Here is an 18,616-nt window from a genome sequence, read left to right as displayed (position 1 = left end):
GGGGGTGGCACTGGGGGCGACACTGGGGTGACACTGGGGGTGACACTGGGGGTGACATCGGGGGTGGCACTGGGGACGACACTGGGGGTGACACTGGGGGTGACACTGGGGGTGACACTGGGGGTGACACTGGGGGCGACAGGGGGTGACACTGGGGGTGACACCGGGGGTGGCACTGGGGGTGACGCCGGGGGTGACACTGGGGGTGGCACTGGGGGCGACAGGGGGTGACACTGGGGGTGACACTGGGGGTGACACCGGGGGTGGCAGGGGGTGACAGGGGGTGACACTGGGGGTGACACTGGGGGCGACACTGGGGGTGGCACCGGGGTGACACTGGGGGTGACACCGGGGGTGACAGGGGGTGACACTGGGGGTGGCACTGGGGTGACACTGGGGTGACACTGGGGGTGACACTGGGGGTGGCAGGGGGTGGCACTGGGGGTGACTGGGGGTGACACTGGGGGTGACAGGGGGTGGCACTGGGGGTGACACTGGGGGTGACACTGGGGGTGGCACAGGGGGTGGCAGGGGGTGACAGCCCTGTCGCCACCCCCCTGCTGCTCTGTGAGGTGGCACCGGGGGGGTTTGGGGGTCTCAGGGGGGGAGGTGACACCGCTGTCCCCCCCAGGCTGCTCGGGGGTGACACCGGGGGGGTTTGGGGGTCTCAGGGGGGGAGGTGACCCCGCTGTCCCCCCCCAGGCTGCTCGGGGGTGACACCGGGGGGCTTTGGGGGTCTCGGGGGGGGCGGTGACCCCGCTGTCCCCCCCCAGGCTGCTCGGGGGTGACCCTGGGGGGTTTGGGGGTCTCGGGGGGGGAGGTGACCCCGCTGTCCCCCCCCAGGCTGCTCGGGGGTGACACCGGGGGGCTTTGGGGGTCTCGGGGGGGGCGGTGACCCCGCTGTCCCCCCCCAGGCTGCTCGGGGGTGACCCTGGGGGGTTTGGGGGTCTCGGGGGGGGAGGTGACCCCGCTGTCCCCCCCCAGGCTGCTCGGGGGTGACCCTGGGGGTGACCCTGGGGGGTTTGGGGGTCTCGGGGGGGAGGTGACCCCGCTGTCCCCCCCCAGGCTGCTCGGGGGTGACCCTGGGGGTGACACCGGGGGGGTTTGGGGGTCTCTCGGGGGGGGAGGTGACCCCGCTGTCCCCCCCCCCAGGCTGCTCGGGGGTGACCCTGGGGGTGACACCGGGGGGGTTTGGGGGTCTCTCGGGGGGGGAGGTGACCCCGCTGTCCCCCCCCAGGCTGCTCGGGGGTGACCCTGGGGGTGACACCGGGGGGGTTTGGGGGTCTCAGGGGGGGGAGGTGACCCCGCTGTCCCCCCCCAGGCTGCTCGGGGGTGACCCTGCTGGTGCAGCGGCCGCTGGACCTGGGGCGGCTGCGCAGGGACCTCGAGGGGGTCCTGGCCCGCGGCATCCGGAGCCTGGCGGTGCTGCTGCTGCACAGCTACGCGTGAGGAGGGGGCTCCGGGGGGGTCCCGGGGGGCTCTGGGGGGCTCTGGGGGGGCCTGGGGGGCTCCGGGGGGGGTCCTGGGGGGGGCTCTGGGGGTCCTGGGGGGCTCTGGGGGGCTCTGGAGGGGCCTGGCAGTGCTGCTGCTGCACAGCTACGCGTGAGGAGGGGGCTCCGGGGGTCCTGGGGGGGTCCTGGGGGGGTCCTGGGGGGCTCTGGGGGGGCTGGCGGTGCTGCTGCTGCACAGCTACGCGTGAGGAGGGGGCTCGGGGGGTCCTGGGGGGGTCCTGGGGGGCTCTGGGGGGGCTGGCGGTGCTGCTGCTGCACAGCTACGCGTGAGGAGGGGGCTCGGGGGTCCCGGGGGGGTCCTGGGGGGGTCCTTGGGGGGCTTTGGGGATCCCCAGGGCCTGGCGGTGCTGCTGCTGCACAGCTACGCGTGAGGAGGGGGCTCGGGGGGGCCTGGGGGGGTCCTGGGGGGCTCTGGGGGGCTCTGGGGGGGCCTGGCGGTGCTGCTGCTGCACAGCTACGCGTGAGGAGGGGGCTCCGGGGGGTCCCGGGGGGCTCCAGGGGGGTCCTGGGGGGCTCCGGGGGTCCTGGGGGGCTCCGGGGGGGGTCCTGGGGGGGCTCTGGGGGTCCTGGGGGGCTCTGGGGGGCTCTGGAGGGGCCTGGCGGTGCTGCTGCTGCACAGCTACGCGTGAGGAGGGGGCTCCGGGGGTCCTGGGGGGCTCCGGGGGTCCCGGGGGGCATCCGGGGGGGATCCGGGGGGATCCGGGGGTCCCGGGGGGCTCCTGGGGGGCTCCGGGGGGGATCCGGGGGGGCTGCACCCCAATATCCGAGTGGGGGGAGTTGGGAGGGTCCCGGAGGGGGTTGGGGGGATTTGGGAAGTGCCAGGTGACCCCCCCGGGGACCCCGCAGGTGACACAGGTGACCCCCCAGGTGACACCGCGGGGGTGTGGGGGGTGACACAGGTGTGGCACCACGGGGGTGTGGGGGTTACAGGTGACCCAGGTGTGCCACTCTGGGGGTTTGGGGGTGACACAGGTGACACAGGTGTGGCACTCTGGGGGTTTGGGGGTGACACAGGTGACCCAGGTGTGGCACTGTGGGGGTGTGGGGGTTACAGGTGACCCAGGTGTGCCACTCTGGGGGTTTGGGGGTGACACAGGTGACACAGGTGTGGCACTCTGGGGGTTTGGGGGTGACACAGGTGACCCAGGTGTGGCACTGTGGGGGTGTGGGGGTTACAGGTGACCCAGGTGTGCCACTCTGGGGGTTTGGGGGTGACACAGGTGACCCCCCAGGTGACACAGGTGTGACGCTGTGGGGGTTTGGGGGTTACAGGTGACACAGGTGTGACACTGTGGGGGTTTGGGGGTGACACAGGTGTGACACAGGTGACCCCCCAGGTGGCACAGGTGTGACACTGTGGGGGCTACAGGTGACACAGGTGTGACACCACAGGGGTGTGGGGGTTACAGGTGACACAGGTGCCCCCCCAGGTGCCCCCCCAGGTGCCCCCCCAGGTGACCCAGGCGTGTCCCCCCGCAGGTGGCCGGGCCACGAGGAGCAGGTGGGGGCTCTGGCGCACGAGCTGGGCTTCGAGCAGGTGTCGCTGTCGTCGGCGGTGGCCGGGATGGCGCGCGCGGTGCCCCGCGGGCTCACGGCCTGCGTCGATGCCTACCTGAGCCCGGGCGTGCGGCGCTACCTGCGCGGCTTCTGCCGCGGCTTCCGCCACGGGCTGCGGGTGAGCGCGGCGGGGACAGCCCGGGACAGCCCGGGACACACCTGGGACACACCTGGGACACACCTGGGACACACCTGGGACACACCTGGGACAGCCCGGGACACACTGGGACACCTGGGACACACCTGGGACACACTGGGACACACCTGGGACACAGCGGGACACACCTGGGACACACCTGGGACACCTGGGACACACCTGGGACACACCTGGGACACACCTGGGACACAGCGGGACACACCTGGGACACACCTGGGACACACTGGGACACACCTGGGACACACCTGGGACAGCCCGGGACACACCTGGGACAGCCCGGGACACACCTGGGACACACCTGGGACACAGCGGGACACACCTGGGACACACCTGGGACACACTGGGACACACCTGGGACACACCTGGGACACACCTGGGACACACCTGGGACACCCCTGGGACAGCCCGGGACACACCTGGGACACACTGGGACACACCTGGGACACACCTGGGACAGCCCGGGACACACCTGGGACACACCTGGGACACACCTGGGACACACCTGGGACAGCCCGGGACACACCTGGGACACACCTGGGACACACCTGGGACACACCTGGGACACACTGGGACAGCCCGGGACACACCTGGGACACACCTGGGACACACCTGGGACACACTGGGACACACCTGGGACAGCCCGGGACACACATGGGACACACCTGGGACACACCTGGGACACACCTGGGACACAGCGGGACACACCTGGGACACACTGGGACACACCTGGGACACACTGGGACACACCCGGGACACACCTGGGGCACACCGGGGCACACTGGGACAGCCCCGAGATCCCCCAGGACCCCCCTGACCCCCCCAATTCCCGCAGGGGGTGCGGGTGCTGTTCATGGGGGTCTCACACCCCCTGAGCCCCCCCAGGACCCCCCCAGGACCCCCCTGACCCCCCCAATTCCCGCAGGGGGTGCGGGTGCTGTTCATGGGGGGTCTCAGACCCCATAGACCCCCTGAGCCCCCCCAGGACCCCCCCGATCCCCCCAATTCCCGCAGGGGGTGCGGGTGCTGTTCATGGGGGTCTCACACCCCCTGAGCCCCCCCAGGACCCCCCGATCCCCCCAATTCCCGCAGGGGGTGCGGGTGCTGTTCATGGGGGTCTCACACCCACCAGGACCCCCCCAGGACCCCCCTGACCCCCCCAATTCCCGCAGGGGGTGCGGGTGCTGTTCATGCGCTCGGACGGGGGGCTCACGCCCATGGCCACCTTCGGGGGGGCCCGGGCCATCCTGTCGGGCCCGGCCGCGGGGGTCGTGGGCTACGCCCGGACCACCTACGACCCCCGGGACGGGACCCCCGTCATCGGCTTCGACATGGGAGGTGAGGGGCGGGGGGCCCGCGGGGGCGGGGGGCCCGTGGGGATCGGGGCGAGGGCGGGATGGGGTCGGGGGGGCACCGGGGTTGGGGGTCTCATTGGGGCTGGGGGGTCCCATTGGGGTTGGGGTCCCATTGGGGTCGGGGGGGCACCGGGGTTGGGGTCCCATTGGGGTCGGGGGGGCACCGGGGTTGGGGTCTCATTGGGGTTGGGGGTCCCATTGGGGCTGGGGTCCCATTGGGGTCGGGGGGGCACCGGGGTTGGGGTCTCATTGGGGTTGGGGGTCCCATTGGGGCTGGGGTCCCATTGGGGTCGGGGGGGCACCGGGGTTGGGGTCTCATTGGGGTTGGGGGTCCCATTGGGGCTGGGGTCCCATTGGGGTCGGGGGGGCACCGGGGTTGGGGTCTCATTGGGGTTGGGGGTCCCATTGGGGCTGGGGGGTCCCATTGGGGCTGGGGTCCCACTGGGGTTGGGGGTCTGGCTTGGTTGGGGGTCCCATTGGGGTTGGGGGGTCCCACCGGGCTTGGGGGTCTGGCTGGGTTGGGGATCCCGCTGGGGTTGGGGGTCCCACGGATTTCGGGTTCTATCCAGATTTGGGGGTCGCGCTGGGACTGGGGTCTGACCGGGTTTGGGATGGGGCAGTTTCGGGGTCCGGCAGTTTGGGGTTCGGGCAGTTTGGGGGGTTCGGGCAGTTTCGGGGTCCGGCAGTTTCGGGGTTCAGGCAGTTTTGGGGTCCGGGCAGTTTCGGGGTTCGGGAAGTTTTGGGGTCCGGCAGTTTTGGGGTTCGGGCAGTTTGGGGGTTCGGGCAGTTTGGGGTCCGGGCAGTTTGGGGTCCGGGCAGTTTGGGGTTCGGGCAGTTTCGGGGTTCGGGCAGTTTTGGGGTTCGGGCAGTTTGGGGTCCGGGCAGTTTGGGGTTCGGGCAGTTTGGGATGGGGCAGTTCGGGCAGTTTTGGGGGTCCCGCTGGGATTGGGGTCTGTATGGGTTCGGGACGGGGCAGTTTCGGGGTCCGGCAGTTTGGGGTCCGGCAGTTTCGGGGTTCGGGCAGTTTTGGGGTTCGGGCAGTTTTGGGGTCCGGCAGTTTGGGGTCCGGCAGTTTTGGGGTCCGGCAGTTTCGGGGTCCGGGCAGTTTGGGATCGGGCAGTTCGGGGTTCGGGCAGTTCTGGGGTCCGGCAGTTTCGGGGTTCGGGCAGTTTCGGGGTTCGGGCAGTTCGGGCAGTTTTGGGGGTCCCGCTGGGATTGGGGTCTGTATGGGTTCGGGACGGGGCAGTTTCGGGGTCCGGGCAGTTTGGGGTTCGGGCAGTTTGGGGTTCGGGCAGTTTGGGGTCCGGGCAGTTTGGGGTTCGGGCAGTTTCGGGGTTCGGGCAGTTTTGGGGTTCGGGCAGTTTGGGGTCCGGGCAGTTTGGGGTTCGGGCAGTTTGGGATCGGGCAGTTCGGGGTTCGGGCAGTTTTGGGGTTCGGGCAGTTTGGGGTTCGGGCAGTTTGGGGTTCGGGCAGTTTGGGATGGGGCAGTTCGGGCAGTTTTGGGGGTCCCGCTGGGATTGGGGTCTGTATGGGTTCGGGACGGGGCAGTTTCGGGGTCCGGCAGTTTGGGGTTCGGGCAGTTTGGGGGTCCGGCAGTTTCGGGGTCCGGCAGTTTCGGGGTTCGGGCAGTTTGGGATCGGGCAGTTCGGGCAGTTTCGGGGTCCGGCAGTTTCGGGGTCCGGCAGTTTCGGGGTCCAGCAGTTTTGGGGTCCGGGCAGTTTGGGGTTCGGGCAGTTTGGGGGTCCGGCACTTTCGGGGTCCCCCCCAGGCACCTCGACCGACGTGAGCCGCTACGCGGGCGAGTTCGAGCACGTGTTCGAGGCCACCACGGCCGGGGTGGCCATCCAGGCCCCGCAGCTGGACATCAACACCGTGGCGGCCGGCGGCGGCTCCCGCCTCTTCTTCCGGTGAGTGGGGGTCCGGGGGGCCGTGGGGAGGGGTCCCGGGGGGCCGGGGGATGTGGGGAGGGGTCCCGGGGGCCGTGGGGAGGGGTCCCGGGGGCCGGGGGAGGTGGGGAGGGGTCCCGGGGGCTGTGGGGAGGGGTCCCGGGGGCCGGGGGAGGTGGGGAGGGGTCCCGGGGGCCGTGGGGAGGGGTCCCGGGGGGCGGGGGATGTGGGGAGGGGTCCCGGGGGCCGTGGGGAGGGGTCCCGGGGGGCGGGGGATGTGGGGAGGGGTCCCGGGGGGCCGTGGGGAGGGGTCCCGGGGGCCGTGGGGAGGGGTCCCGGGGGGCGGGGGATGTGGGGAGGGGTCCCGGGGGGCCGTGGGGAGGGGTCCCGGGGGGCGGGGGCGGTGGGGAGGGGTCCCGGGGGGCCGTGGGGAGGGGTCCCGGGGGGCGGGGGAGGTGGGGAGGGGTCCGGGGGGCTGTGGGGAGGGGTCCCGGGGGGCGGGGGATGTGGGGAGGGGTCCCGGGGGCCGTGGGGAGGGGTCCCGGGGGATGTGGGGAGGGGTCCCGGGGGATGTGGGGAGGGGTCCCGGGGGATGTGGGGGATGTGGAGAGGGGTCCCGGGGGCCGTGGGGAGGGGTCCCGGGGGGCGGGGGAGGTGGGGAGGGGTCCCGGGGGGCCGTGGGGAGGGGTCCCGGGGGCCGTGGGGAGGGGTCCCGGGGGATGTGGGGAGGGGTCCCGGGGGATGTGGGGGATGTGGAGAGGGGTCCCGGGGGGCCGTGGGGAGGGGTCCCGGGGGATGTGGGGGAGGTGGGGAGGGGTCCCGTGGGGCTGTGGGGAGCCGGGGGCCGTGGGGAGGGGTCCCGGGGGGCGGGGGATGTGGGGAGGGGTCCCGGGGGCCGTGGGGAGGGGTCCCGGGGGATGTGGGGAGGGGTCCCGGGGGGCGGGGGCGGTGGGGAGGGGTCCGGGGGGCTGTGGGGAGGGGTCCCGGGGGTGTCCCAAGGCACGGGGGGCTCAGGGGACCCCAGGGTGGCCCGGTGGTGGCACCAGCACGGCCGGAGGGAGCCCTGGGCTGGAGCAACTGGGGCCACTGGGGCCACTGGGGCCACTGGGGCCACTGGGGCCACTGGGGCCACTGGAGCCACTGGTGCCACTGGAGCCACTGGTGCCGCTGGGGCCACTGGGGCCACTGCGGCCACTGGGGCCACTGGAGCCACTGGTGCCGCTGGTGCCACTGGGGCCACTGGTGCCACTGGTGCCACTGGTGCCACTGGTGCCGCTGGTGCCATTGGTGCCGCTGGAGCCACTGGTGCCACTGGTGCCACTGGGGCCACTGGGGCCACTGGGGCCACTGGGGCCACTGGTGCCACTGGTGCCACTGGTGCCACTGGTGCCATTGGTGCCGCTGGAGCCACTGGTGCCACTGGTGCCACTGGGGCCACTGGGGCCACTGGTGCCGCTGGGGCCACTGGTGCCACTGGAGCCACTGGGGCCACTGGGGCCACTGGGGCCACTGGTGCCACTGGTGCCGCTGGTGCTACTGGTGCTGCTGGGGCCACTGGGGCCACTGGAGCCACTGGGGCCACTGGTGCCACTGGTGCCGCTGGTGCCGCTGGTGCCGCTGGGGCCACTGGTGCCACTGGGGCCACTGGGGCCACTGGTGCCACTGGGGCCACTGGAGCCACTGGTGCCACTGGGGCCACTGGTGCCACTGGAGCCACTGGGGCCACTGGGGCCACTGGAGCCACTGGTGCTACTGGTGCCACTGGGGCCACTGGTGCCACTGGAGCCACTGGAGCCACTGGAGCCACTGGAGCCACTGGTGCCACTGGTGCTACTGGTGCCACTGGTGCCGCTGGGGCCACTGGTGCCACTGCTGCCACTGGGGCCACTGGTGCTACTGGTGCCACTGGGGCCACTGGTGCCACTGGTGCTACTGGTGCCACTGGAGCCACTGGAGCCACTGGGGCCACTGGTGCCACTGGAGCCACTGGGGCCACTGGGGCCACTGGTGCTACTGGTGCCACTGGTGCCACTGGGGCCACTGGAGCCACTGGAGCCACTGGTGCTACTGGTGCCACTGGGGCCACTGGTGCCACTGGTGCTACTGGTGCCACTGGGGCCACTGGTGCCACTGGGGCCACTGGTGCCACTGGTGCCACTGGAGCCACTGGAGCCACTGGGGCCACTGGTGCCATTGGAGCCACTGGAGCCACTGGGGCCACTGGGGCCACTGGAGCCACTGGTGCCACTGGAGCACTGGTGCCACTGGTGCCACTGGAGCCACTGGGGCCACTGGGGCCACTGGAGCCACTGGTGCTACTGGTGCCACTGGAGCCACTGGAGCCACTGGGGCCACTGGAGCCACTGGAGCCACTGGTGCCCACTGGTGCCGCTGGAGCCACTGGGGCCACTGGGGCCACTGGAGCCACTGGGGCCACTGGGGCCACTGGTGCCACTGGTGCCGCTGGTGCCACTGGAGCCACTGGGGCCACTGGGGCCACTGGTGCCGCTGGTGCCACTGGAGCCACTGGTGCTACTGGTGCCACTGGTGCTACTGGTGCCACAGGCCCCGCCGCGTGCCCCCCCGTGTCCCCGTGGGGTGTCCCCAGCCCCGCGGTGTCCCTCCATGTCCCCGTGGGTGTCCCCGGGGGGTGTCCCCGGCCCCGCCGGACCCCCCCCGGACCCCCGTGGTGTCTCCCCGTGGGTGTCGCTGTCCCTCCGGTGCCCTCCCGTGTCCCCCTGGGTGTCCCCGGCCCCGCCGGACCCCCCCGGACCCCCGTGGTGTCCCCGTGGGTGTCCCCAGCCCCGCGGTGTCCCTCATGTCCCCGTGGTGTCCCCGTGGGTGTCGCTGTCCCTCCTGTGTCCCCCGTGTCCCCCGTGGGTGTCCCCGTGGGTGTCCCCGTGGTGTGTCCCCCGGCCCCGCCGGACCCCCCCGGACCCCCGTGGTGTCCCCGTGTCCCCGCAGCTCCGGTCTCTACGTGGTCGGCCCCGAGTCCGCGGGCGCCCACCCGGGCCCTGCGTGTTACCGCAAGGGTGAGCGAGGGGACCCCCCCCTGTGGTCCCCCCCTGACCCCCGAGTGTCCCCCGAGTGTCCCCCTGACCCCCGTGTCACCCCCTGACCCCCGCGTGTCCCCCCCCTGACCCCCCGAGTGTCCCCCGAGTGTCCCCCCCTGACCCCCCGTGTCAACCTCCTCGGACCCCCCGCGTGTCCCCCCCCGCCTGACCCCCCCGAGTGTCCCCGAGTGTCCCCCTGACCCCCCAGTGTCCCCCCCCTGACCCCCGAGTGTCCCCCCCTGACCCCCCAGTGTCCCCCCATACCCCCGCGTGTCCCCCCGACCCCCGAGTGTCCCCCCCCGACCCCGACCCCCCGCGATCCCCCCCGACCCCCAGCGTCCCCCCTGACCCCCGCGTGTCCCCCTGACCCCCGCAGTCCACCCTGACCCTACGCGTGTCCCCCTGACCCCCCGCGTGTCCCCCTTGACCCCCCCCGTCCCCCTGTCCCCCCCCTGACCCCCGCGTGTCCCCCTGACCCCCCCGTGTGTCCCCCCTGACCCCCCGATGTCCCCTGACCCCCGATGTCCCCCCTGACCCCCGCATCTCCCCCTGACCCCCGTGTCCCCCCTGACCCCCCGCGTGTCCCCCCTGACCCCCGAGTGTCCCCCCTGACCCCTCCCGTTGTCCCCCCTGACCCCCGCGTGTCCCCCCCTGACCCCCGCGTGTCCCCCCCCCTGACCCCCGCGTGTCCCCCTGACCGCCCGCGTGTCCCCCCCTGACCCCCGCGTGTCCCCCCTGACGCCCCGCGTGTCCCCCCTGACCCCCGGGTCGACGCGTTGACCCTTGACCCGAGTGTCCCCCTGACCCCCGTGCCCCCTACCCGAGCCCCCTGATCCCCCGCTGACCCCCCCCGCGTGTCCCCCCTGACCCCCGCGTGTCCCCCCCTGACCCCCGCGTGTCCCCCCGACCCCCAGTCCCCCCCTGACCCCCCGCGTGTCCCCCTGACCCCCCAGTGTCCCCCCCTGACCCCCGCGTGTCCCCCCTGACCCCCAGTGTCCCCCCTGACCCCCCGTGTGTCCCCCCCTGACCCCCGCGTGTCCCCCCTGACCCCCGCGTGTCCCCCTGACCCCCCGAGTGTCCCCCCTGACCCCCCGTGTCCCCCTGACCCCCGCGTGTCCCCCCTGACCCCCGCGTGTCCCCCCTGACCCCCCGCCGCTGTCCCCCCCCCCCCCCCCCCTGACCCCCGCGTTGCCCCCCTGACCCCCGCGTCCCCCCTCTGACCCCCGCGTGTCCCCCCCTGACCCCCGCGTGTCCCCCCCTGACCCCCCCCGTGTCCCCCCTGACCCCCGAGTGTCCCCCTGCCCCCCTGTGTCCCCCCTCACCCCCGCGTGTCCCCCCCCTGACCCCCGTGTCCCCCCTGACCCCCGCGTGTCCCCCTCACCCCCGCGTGTCCCCCCTGACCCCCGAGTGTCCCCCTGACCCCTGCGTGTCCCCCTGACCCCCCCGTGCCCCCCTGACCCCCCCCAGTGTCCCCCCTGACCCCCCCGTGACCCCCCCGCCCCCTCGTGCCCCCCTGCCCCCGCGTGTCCCCCTGACCCCCGCCTCCCCGTGTCCCCTGACCCCCCCGTTGTCCCCCCTGACCCCCGCGTGTCCCCCGACCCCCCCGTCTCCCCCTGACCCCGCATCCCCCCCGGACCCCCGTGTGTCCCCCTGACCCCCGCGTGTCCCCCTGACCCCCGAGTGTCCCCCCCTCACCCCCGCGTGTCCCCCCCCTCACCCCGCATCCCCCCTGACCCCCGCGTGTCCCCCCCTGACCCCCGCGTGTCCCCCCCTGACCCCCCAGTGTCCCCCCTGACCCCGCGAGTCCCCCTGACCCCCGCGTGTCCCCGTGACCCCCCGTGTCCCCCCCGACCCCCGCATCTCCCCCGGACCCCCGCGTCCCCCCCTGACCCCCCGCGTGTCCCCCTGACCCCCGCGTGTCCCCCTGACCCCCGCGTGTCCCCCTAACCCCCGCATCTCCCCTGACCCCCGCGTGTCCCCCTGACCCCCGCGTGTCCCCCTGACCCCCGCATCTCCCCCTGACCCCCGTGTCCCCCCTGACCCCCGTGTCCCCCTGACCCCCGCGTGTCCCCCTGACCCCCCTCGTGTCCCCCTGACCCCCGCATCCCCCCTCACCCCCGCGTCCCCCCCTGACCCCCGCGTGTCCCCCTGACCCCCGCGTGCCCCCGTGACCCCCGTGTCCCCCCCTGACCCCCGCCGTGCCCCCCAGGGGGTCCCCTGACTGTCACCGACGCCAACCTGGTGCTGGGCCGGCTGCTCCCGGAGTATTTCCCGCGGATCTTCGGCCCGGGCGAGGACCAGCCCCTGTGTCGCGACACGGCGGTGGCCGCGTTCCGGGAGCTGGCCGCCACCATCGGCGCCTTCCAGAGCGGCGCCGGGGACACCCCCGGGGACACCCCCGGGGACACCGCCGGGGACACCCCCGGGGACACCCCCGGGGACGCGGGGGGCACCGGCACCAGCGGCGGTGACGCCGGCGCTGGCACCGGCCCCGCGGGCAGTGGTGGCCGCGGTGTCCCCGCTGTCCCCCCCGCGCCGCTCTCGGTGGAGGAGGTGGCCCTGGGCTTCATCCGGGTGGCCAACGAGGCCATGTGCCGGCCCATCCGCGCGCTGACGCAGGTGGGTGTCCCGTGGGTGGGGGGGTGGGGGGGTTCGGGGGGTGGGGGGGGGGGGGTGACAGCGGTGTCACCTCCGTGTCCCCTCCCGCGGTGGCAGGCGCGGGGACACGACGCGGCGCAGCACGTGCTGGCGTGCTTCGGGGGCGCCGGGGGCCAGCACGCGTGTGCCATCGCCCGCACGCTGGGCATGGCCAGGGTCTTCATCCACAAGTAGGTGCGGGGACCCCCGGGCTGGGGGCGCGCCCGGGCGCGGGGCCCGAGGGGTTTGGGGGTCCCTCGGGGGTCCCCGGCCATGTGACGGAGGGGGGGGGGAGGGGGGCGGGGCTGCCTGGGCGCGTCCCCGTGGTGACCCCAGGGTGGGACAGGGATGTGCCGGGGGTGTCCCCAAGGGTGCCGGGGGTGTCCCCAAGGGTGACAGCGCTGTCCCCGCCGGGCGCGGTGCGGGGTGTCCCGGGGCTGTCCCCGCGGTGTCCCCGCGGTGTCCCCAAGGGTGACAGCGCTGTCCCCGCGGTGACGGACACTGCCGGACACGGTGCGGGGTGACCCGGGGCTGTCCCGGCGCTGTCCCGGCGCTGTCCCCGCGGTGTCCCCGCGGTGTCCCCGCGGTGTCCCCAAGGGTGACAGCGCTGTCCCGGCGGTGGCGGACACTGCCGGACACGGTTCGGGCTGTCCCGGCGCTGTCCCCGCAGTGTCCACAAGGATGACAGCGCTGTCCCCGCGGTGACAGACGCTGCCGGACACGGTGCGGGGTGACCCGGGGCTGTCCCGGGGCTGTCCCCGCCGTGTCCCCGCAGTGTCCCCGCGGTGTCCCCGCGGTGACGGACGCTGCCGGACACGGTGCGGGGTGGCCCGGGGCTGTCCCCGCCGTGTCCCCGCCGTGTCCCCGCGGTGACAGCGCTGTCCCGGCGGTGGCGGACACTGCCGGACACGGTTCGGGCTGTCCCGGCGCTGTCCCGGCGCTGTCCCCGCGGTGTCCCCAAGGATGACAGCGCTGTCCCCGCGGTGACAGACGCTGCCGGACGCGGTGCGGGGTGACCCGGGGCTGTCCCGGCGCTGTCCCCGCCGTGTCCCCGCGGTGACAGACGCTGCCGGACACGGTGCGGGGTGACCCGGGGCTGTCCCGGCGCTGTCCCGGCGCTGTCTCCGCCGTGTCCCCGCCGTGTCCCCGCGGTGACAGCGCTGTCCCCGCGGTGGCAGGCACAGCGGGCTGCTGTCGGCGCTGGGGCTGGCGCTGGCGGACGCGGTGCAGGAGGAGCAGGAGCCCTGCGCGCTCTCGTACGGCCCCGCCGCGTTCCCGCGGCTCGAGGAGCGGCTGCGGGAGCTGGAGCGGCGCTGCCGGGACGCGCTGCGGGCCCAGGGCTTCGCCGAGTGAGTGCGGGGACACCGCGACAGCCCCCGGCCGGCGACACCCGCGGGGACGCGGTGGGGACACCGGGGATGGGGACAGGGGACAGGGGACAGCGGGGATGGGGACAGGGGACACCGGGGATGGGGACAGGGGACAGCAGGGATGGGGACAGGGGACAACGGAGATGGGGACAGGGGACACCGGGGATGGGGACAGGGGACAGGGGACAGCAGGGGTGGGGACAGGGGACACCGGGGATGGGGACAGGGGACAGGGGACAGCAGGGATGGGGACAGGGGACACCGGGGATGGGGGGGACGGGGACAGGGGGTGGGGGGACGGTGACGCGGGGCATGGAGGGGACAGCGGGCATGCGGCCGTGGTGGCACCGAGGATGGGGGACGAGGGGGACGCAGGGGACGGGAGGACGCGGTGGCAGCGCTGGTGACATCAGAGGCGTGGGGCCAGCGGGATGCGGTGACAGTGACACGGCTGTGGGGACAGCAGGGGACAGCAGGGACGGGGGGGATGCGGTGGCGGTGCTGGGGTCCCGGGGAGGCAGTGGCGGTGACACGGGGACGGGGTGGCGGGGTGGCACTGGGACAGGGTGACACGGGGACAGGGTGACACGGGGACAGGGTGACACGGTGGCCCTGGGGACAGGGTGACACGGGGACAGGGTGACACGGGGACAGGTGGCAGCGAGGACAGGGTGGCGCTGGGGACAGGGTGACACGGGGACAGGGTGATGCGGTGGCCCTGGGGACAGGGTGACACGAGGACAGGGTGACGCGGGGACAGGGTGACATGGTGACACGGGGACAGGGTGCCGGGGTGGCCCTGGGGACAGGGTGACATGGGGACAGGGTGACGCGGGGACACGGGGACAGGGTGACACGGGGACAGGGTGACGCGGTGACACGGGGACAGGGTGACGCGGTGCCGCTGTCCCCAGGGAGCAGATCCAGACCGAGCCGTTCCTGCACCTCCGGTACGAGGGCACCGACTGCGCCCTGATGGTCTCGGCCCGGGGCCACCCCGCGCACCCCGGCTCGTGCGGCGCCGGCGACTTCCTGGCCGCCTTCATCGCCCGGTCAGTACCACCGGCCCGGCACGGGGCCACCAGACCCATCCCAGCGCCACCAGCCCAGCCCCGGTGCCAACAGCCCTGTCCCGGTGCCACCAGACCCATCCCAGTGCCACCAGCCCAGCCCCGGTGCCACCAGACCCATCCCAGTGCCACCAGCCCAGCCCCGGTGCTGACAGCCCTGTCCCGGTGCCACCAGATCCATCCCAGTGCCACCAGCCCTGCTCCGGTGCCACCAGCCCAGCCCCAGTACCACCAGATCCATCCCAGTGCCACCAGACCTGTCCCAGTGCCACCGGCCCGGCACGGGGCCACCAGCCCAGCCCCGGTGCCACCAGCCCAGCCCCAGTACCACCAGATCCATCCCAGTGCCACCAGACCTGTCCCAGTGCCACCGGCCCGGCACGGGGCCACCAGCCCAGCCCCGGTGCCACCAGCCCAGCCCCAGTACCACCAGACCCATCCCAGTGCCACCGGCCCGGCACGGAGCCACCAGCCCTGTCCCGGTGCCACCAGCCCAGCCCCGGTGCCAACAGCCCAGCCCCAGTACCACCAGACCCATCCCAGTGCCACCAGCCCAGCCCCGGTGCCGCCAGCCCTGTCCCGGTGCCACCAGATCCATCCCAGTGCCACCAGCCCTGCTCCGGTGCCACCAGCCCAGCCCCAGTACCACCAGACCCGTCCCAGTGCCACCGGCCCGGCACGGGGCCACCAGCCCTGCTCTGGTGCCACCAGATCCATCCCAGTGCCACCGGCCCAGCACGGGGCCACCAGCCCAGCCCCGGTGCCACCAGACCCATCCCCGTGCCACCAGCCCAGCCCCAGTACCACCAGACCCGTCCCAGTGCCACCAGCCCTGCTCCAATGCCACCAGAGCCATCCCAGTGCCACCAGCCCCATTCCAGTGTCACCAGTCCTGTCCCAGTGCCACCAGTCCTGTCCCAGTGCTACCAGTCCCATCCCAGTGCCACCAGCCCCATTCCAGTGTCACCAGTCCTGTCCCAGTGCTACCAGTCCCGTCCCAGTGCCACCAGTCCCGTCTCAGTGCTACCAGACCCATCCCAGTGCCACCAGTCCTGTCCCAGTGCTACCAGTCCCGTCCCAGTGCCACCAGTCCCGTCCCAGTGCTACCAGACCCATCCCAGTGCCACCAGTCCTGTCCCAGTGCCACCAGCCCTGTCCCAGTGCCACCATTCCTGTCCTGGCACCGTGACCCCCTCCCGGCGCTGCCATCCCTGTCCTGCCCCACGACCCCCACCCCAGTGTCGGCACAATGCCCCCCTCCCAGCACCCCAATCCCCACCCCAGCACCCCGATCCCTGTCCCAGCACCCCAATCCCCACCCCAGCACCCCGATCCCCCTCTCCCAGCACCCCAATCCCCATCCCAGCACCCCAATCCCCCCCACCCCAGCACCCCAATCCCTGTCCCAGCACCCCAATCCCCACCCCAGCACCCCGATCCCCCTCTCCCAGCACCCCAATCCCCATCCCAGCACCCCAATCCCCCCCACCCCAGCACCCCAATCCCCCCCACCCCAGCACCCCGATCCCTGTACCAGCACCCCAATCCCTGTCCCAGCACTCCGATCCCCACCCCAGCACCCCAATCCCTGTCCCAGCACTCCGATCCCCACCCCAGCACCCCAATCCCCATCCCAGCACCCCAATCCCCCCCACCCCAGCACCCCAATCCCCACCCCAGCACCCCGATCCCTGTCCCAGCATCCCAATCCCCGCCCCAGCACCCCGATCCCTGTCCCAGCACCCCAATCCCTGTCCCAGCACCCCGATCCCCGTCCCAGCACCCCGATCCCTGTCCCAGCACCCCAATCCCCGCCCCAGCACCCCAATCCCCACCCCAGCACCCCGATCCCTGTCCCAGCACCCCGATCCCCACCCCAGCACCCCAATCCCCACCCCAGCACCCCAATCCCTGTCCCAGCACCCCAATCCCCGTCCCAGCACCCCGATCCCTGTCCCAGCACCCCAATCCCTGTCCCAGCACCCCAATCCCCACCCCAGCACCCCGATCCCTGTCCCAGCACCTCAATCCCTGTCCCAGCACCCCAATCCCCGTCCCAGCACCCCAATCCCCATCCCAGCACCCCGATCCCCCCCACCCCAGCACCCCAATCCCCATCCCAGCACCCCGATCCCCGTCCCAGCACCCCAATCCCTGTCCCAGCACCCCGATCCCTGTCCCAGCACCCCAATCCCTGTCCCAGCACCCCGATCCCCACCCCAGCACCCCAATCCCCATCCCAGCACCCCGATCCCCGTCCCAGCACCCCGATCCCTGTCCCAGCACCCCGATCCCCCCTCCCAGCACCCCAATCCCCATCCCAGCACCCCAATCCCCCCCACCCCAGCACCCCGATCCCTGTACCAGCACCCCAATCCCTGTCCCAGCACCCCGATCCCCCCCTCCCAGCGCCCCAATCCCCATCCCAGCACCCCGATCCCCGTCCCAGCACCCCAATCCCCATCCCAGCACCCCAATCCCTGTCCCAGCACCCCAATCCCTGTCCCAGCACCCCAATCCCCACCCCAGCACCCCAATCCCCATCCCAGCACCCCAATCCCCGTCCCAGCACCCCAATCCCCACCCCAGCACCCCGATCCCCCCCTCCCAGCATCCCAATTCCCACCCCACTATCCCAATCCCCACCCCAGCACCCCAATTCCCACCCCAGCACCCCGATCCCTGTCCAAGCACCCCCTCCCCTCTCTACGGGGGTCACGTTCCTGTTCCTCCCGGGGTCCCCATCCCCTCCCGGGGGTGTCCCCCTCCCCTCCCGGGGGTCCCCGTCCCCTCCCGGGGGTCCCCCTCCCCTCCCTGGGGTGTCCCCCTCCCCTCCCGGGTGTCCCCGTCCCCTCCCTGGGGTGTCCCCCTCCCCTCCCGGGGGGGTCCCCCTCCCCTCCCGGGTGTCCCCCTCCCCTCCCGGGGGTGTCCCCCTCCCCTCCCGGGGGTCCCCGTCCCCTCCCGGGGGTGTCCCCCTCCCCTCCCTGGGGTGTCCCCGTCCCCTCCCGGGGGTGTCCCCCTCCCCTCCCTGGGGTGTCCCCCTCCCCTCCCGGGGGTCCCCCTCCCCTGACGCCCCCCCAGGTACCAGCAGGAGTTCGGCTTCACCATCCCGGGCCGGGCCGTGCTCGTGGACGATCTGCGGGTGCGGGGCACGGGCAGCACCGGGGGCATCGCCGAGACCCCCCTGGCCCCCCGCGGGGACCCCCCGCGCGTGGAGACGGTGAGGGGCTGGGGGGGGCTGGGGGGAACTGGGGGAGACTGGGGGGAACTGGGGGAACTGGGGGGAGCTGGGGGGACTGGGGAAACTGGGGTACAGGGGGCTGGGGGGAAACTGGGGGGACTGGGGGGACTGGGGAAACTGGGGTACAGGGGGCTGGGGGGAAACTGGGGGGACTGGGGAACTGGGGGGGCTGGGGGGAACTGGGGGGACTGGGGAAACTGGGGGGACTGGGGAGAACTGGGGAGAACTGGGGGGAACTGGGGGGACTGGGGGGACTGGGGAAACTGGGGTACAGGGGGCTGGGGGGAACTGGGGGAATGGGGGGACTGGGGGAACTGGGGGGAGTGGGGGAACTGGGGAAACTGGGGTACAGGGGGCTGGGGGGAACTGGGGAGATCTGGGGGGACTGAGGGGACTGGGGGAAACTGGGGGGACTGGGGTATGGGGGACTGGGGGGACTGGAGGAACTGGGGTACGGGGGGCTGGGGGGAACTGGGGGGACTGGGGGAAACTGGGGGGAACTGGGGTATGGGGGACTGGGGGCACTGGGGGGACTGGGGGAGACTGGGGGAACTGGGGTACGGGGGACTGGGGGGACTGGAGGAACTGGGGTACGGGGGGCTGGGGGGAACTGGGGGGACTGGGGGGCACTGGGGGGACTGGGGGGACTGGGGGAAACTGGGGGGAACTGGGGTATGGGGGACTGGGGGCACTGGGGGGACTGGGGGAGACTGGGGGAACTGGGGTACGGGGGGCTGGGGGGACTGGGGGGAACTGGGGGCACTGGGGGAGACTGGGGGAAC

General features: G+C 73.5%; 2 protein-coding genes across 2 annotated transcripts in view; one reads left to right on the top strand and one right to left on the bottom strand.

Moving 5' to 3' along the window:
* OPLAH (5-oxoprolinase, ATP-hydrolysing) overlaps positions 1-18,616 on the top strand; it is a 74,822-nt gene that overhangs the window by 8,463 nt on the left and 47,743 nt on the right. The window contains exons 4-13 of the mRNA XM_069005642.1: positions 1,322-1,445; positions 2,991-3,186; positions 4,395-4,560; positions 6,346-6,484; positions 9,428-9,495; positions 11,726-12,135; positions 12,232-12,344; positions 13,332-13,502; positions 14,438-14,575; positions 17,675-17,813. Coding sequence (XP_068861743.1) covers positions 1,322-1,445; positions 2,991-3,186; positions 4,395-4,560; positions 6,346-6,484; positions 9,428-9,495; positions 11,726-12,135; positions 12,232-12,344; positions 13,332-13,502; positions 14,438-14,575; positions 17,675-17,813 — 1,664 coding nt within the window. The remainder of the gene's footprint in view (positions 1-1,321; positions 1,446-2,990; positions 3,187-4,394; positions 4,561-6,345; positions 6,485-9,427; positions 9,496-11,725; positions 12,136-12,231; positions 12,345-13,331; positions 13,503-14,437; positions 14,576-17,674; positions 17,814-18,616) is intronic.
* Positions 6,551-7,166, bottom strand: LOC138105956 (uncharacterized; the record flags this gene model as incomplete). Its single annotated transcript, XM_069006009.1, is given in 2 exon segments — positions 6,551-6,887; positions 6,889-7,166. Coding segments are annotated over 2 exon segments (615 nt in total), but the record flags the coding sequence as incomplete, so codon positions are not given.

Source organism: Aphelocoma coerulescens, chromosome 2, assembly GCF_041296385.1.
Source record: "Aphelocoma coerulescens isolate FSJ_1873_10779 chromosome 2, UR_Acoe_1.0, whole genome shotgun sequence".
NCBI classification, from domain to species: Eukaryota; Metazoa; Chordata; class Aves; order Passeriformes; family Corvidae; genus Aphelocoma; species Aphelocoma coerulescens.
The sequence above is the reverse complement of the archived record's forward strand: the minus strand, read 5'-3'. Positions and strand labels throughout refer to the sequence as shown.